This window comes from Entamoeba nuttalli (assembly GCF_000257125.1).
Source record: "Entamoeba nuttalli P19 unplaced genomic scaffold asmbl_3724, whole genome shotgun sequence".
NCBI classification, from domain to species: Eukaryota; Evosea; order Mastigamoebida; family Endamoebidae; genus Entamoeba; species Entamoeba nuttalli.
In genome coordinates this window covers 1-2,479 of record NW_008576288.1, presented here as the reverse complement: position 1 = coordinate 2,479, position 2,479 = coordinate 1, and the positions used below count along the sequence as shown (strand labels likewise).

General features: G+C 25.5%; 3 protein-coding genes across 3 annotated transcripts; 2 read left to right on the top strand and 1 right to left on the bottom strand.

The window, feature by feature from the left end:
• Window positions 1-72: 72 nt before the first annotated feature.
• ENU1_078830 (hypothetical protein) lies at window positions 73-603 on the top strand (the record flags this gene model as incomplete). Its single annotated transcript, XM_008858636.1, has 1 exon — window positions 73-603. One exon carries the CDS (start codon window positions 73-75, stop codon window positions 601-603), a length of 531 nt encoding a protein of 176 aa, XP_008856858.1.
• A 138-nt stretch (window positions 604-741) lies between these two features.
• On the top strand, window positions 742-1,227 carry ENU1_078820 (hypothetical protein; the record flags this gene model as incomplete). The annotated part of the gene is made up of 1 exon (XM_008858635.1): window positions 742-1,227. The coding sequence occupies one exon, from the start codon at window positions 742-744 to the stop codon at window positions 1,225-1,227; it is 486 nt and encodes a 161-aa protein (XP_008856857.1).
• Window positions 1,228-1,303: 76 nt separating this feature from the next.
• On the bottom strand, window positions 1,304-2,434 carry ENU1_078810 (magnesium and cobalt transport protein CorA, putative; the record flags this gene model as incomplete). The annotated part of the gene is made up of 1 exon (XM_008858634.1): window positions 1,304-2,434. The coding sequence occupies one exon, from the start codon at window positions 2,432-2,434 to the stop codon at window positions 1,304-1,306; it is 1,131 nt and encodes a 376-aa protein (XP_008856856.1).
• Between the last annotated feature and the right edge of the window lie 45 nt (window positions 2,435-2,479).

The window sequence follows — 2,479 nt, the reverse complement described above, 5'->3', positions numbered from 1 at the left end:
AAAGAAGAAATAAATAAAAAGAAAAACTAGAAAAGTCATAGTGTTTTACTTTAATTCAATAATAATAAGTTAATGATATTAATTCTGTTATTCATTGGTTTTAGTTATGGGATAAATTTTGATTATGATGATTATGAATTTAATCTATTAAGTGATGATACAGATTTGTATTTTGATGAAGAAATGGAAGAAGAAGAATATGATCTTGGGTTTTTCTTTAAACCAATTTATTCAGCTGTTGCAGACGAAGATGGAGATATCAAACAAGAAGGATTAAAACGTGTAGAAGAAACAGTTTTGAAAATAGAAAAAGAACTTGTTCAATTAGAAAATGTTGATCGTGTAGCATTAATTGAATGTGATGAAAATATTCCAAAATCTGCTGGTGCTCGAGGAAATGGTGATGAGGCAGATATAGCTAAACAAAAAGCAAATGAAGGAAAACAAATTTCAGAACAAGCAGAACTTCTTATTCCTCAATTACGAAAGAAACAAGAAGAAATAATTAAAACACTCCCAAGAAGAGAGGCTATTAGATTAGCACGAAGGTTTGACTTACGTCATAGATTTGATTTTGCTATTGACCAAGAAGAATTTCTCTAAATTATTTATTTTTCAAATTTAACGTTATATATAACATAAAAATACTAATTGAGAAAAGTCAAAAGAAAAAAAAAAGAGAAGATAAAAGAAAAGATAAAAGAAAAAAACTGAAAAATAAGAAATGTTATATTAAGGAAAATGATTGGAATCATGTTATTAATCGTAACGATAGCACATTGTTATAATATTAATGAAGAAATAGACTTTGATATAGAAATGAATGATTTTGAATATGAATTATTCCAAGATGCAAATGCAGCATCAGGAACATCAAGTGGAATGGGAGAAACTGGTCTTACTCGTGTAGAGAATACTGTTCAAACAATAGAAACAAAATTAACTGAAATGGATGAACTTGAAAGACAATTATTAATTGCTATTGATAATGATATGAATAATGATAAGACTAAATTAAGTAATAATAAAGTTGATGCAGCAAAGAGTGCACAAAAAATAAGTGAAGAAAAAGAAGCATTGGCAAAATTAAAAGATATTCGTCCACGTTTAAAAGAAAAAATGAGAGAAGTTATTAAAGTTTTACCAAAAAGAGAACAATATAGATTATTAAGAAAAATGGATTTAAGACATCGTTTTTCTTTAGGAACTGAAATGGATACTGCTTAAATTCAACTCTTTTGTTGTTTTTTTATCAATTAAATTTTGATTTTTAGAAGGTTAATTTTAATAATTAAGAAATAAATTAAATCCAATGAGTTAATTTAAAATATGAAATACCTCCTATCATTGCTGCTATTGCAATAACATAAAGACCAATAAACATTCCATAATTATCTAATTCTTGACCTGGAACAAGAACATTCATTCCAAATGATGTAGAAAGAAATGTTAATGGAGTAAATAATGTTGTAATAATTGCAAATCTTTTCATTAATTCTTCTTGATCTCTATTTACACGATATGAGTCTAAAGTCATTCGAGATAAAAAAGTATTAGTTACATCATCAATTTTATCATTTACAAAATCAACTCTTTTTACAATAATAACAGCTTCTTCAAGAACATCTCTTAAATAAATTTTAACCATTTTACTAATTTTTTGTGTTGGAGTTTTAATAAGATAACGAAGTAATGCTTTTTTAGGAGATATTTGATAATCGAGATTTGATGCTCTTTTCTTTATACTCATTAATCTTGCTAAGATAGCATTTTGATCTGTTGATATCATAAATTCTGCTAATTTTTCAAATGTATCTAAATCTTCTTCAATATGTTTCATTATTAATTTATATCCTTTAATAATATCCATTAATAATGCATACATTACCCATTGTGCACTTGGAAGTGATTCTGTATAATGTAATGATATTTTATCTTTTACTTTTTTTATTGCATGTAAATGTTTTGAATGAACTGTTAATACAAATGTGTCTCTCATTGTAATATTAATAGATGAATAGTCTAATATATTAGAGTCTGTTTGATAAAATAATTCTTTATCACTTAATTCATAATATGTATCAAAAATTGTTGATTTACTTCTTGTTGAATCTGAAAGCCAATCATCAATAGTTAATGGATGAATTCCAAATAATTCTCCTATTGTTTTTAATTCTTTTTCATTATTCCCATATACATCAATCCATATATCTGCATCTGGATCATCATTTTTTGGTTGTAATGTTCCCATCATTGATTGTAATTCTTCTAACGAAATTTCTTCATTACAATGTCCTCTACCATTAAGAGTAATTACAGTCATTCCAAATGAACCTCCACGATTATTAGAAATATAATCATCAAACCATTGATATTTTTGAATGGAATTTTTTTCTGTAAGAGGTTTAGCAGTTTGATTTATTGATATTTTCATAATAATAACAATTCTTAGTTTTGTTATTTTTTTCATTTTTTTTTT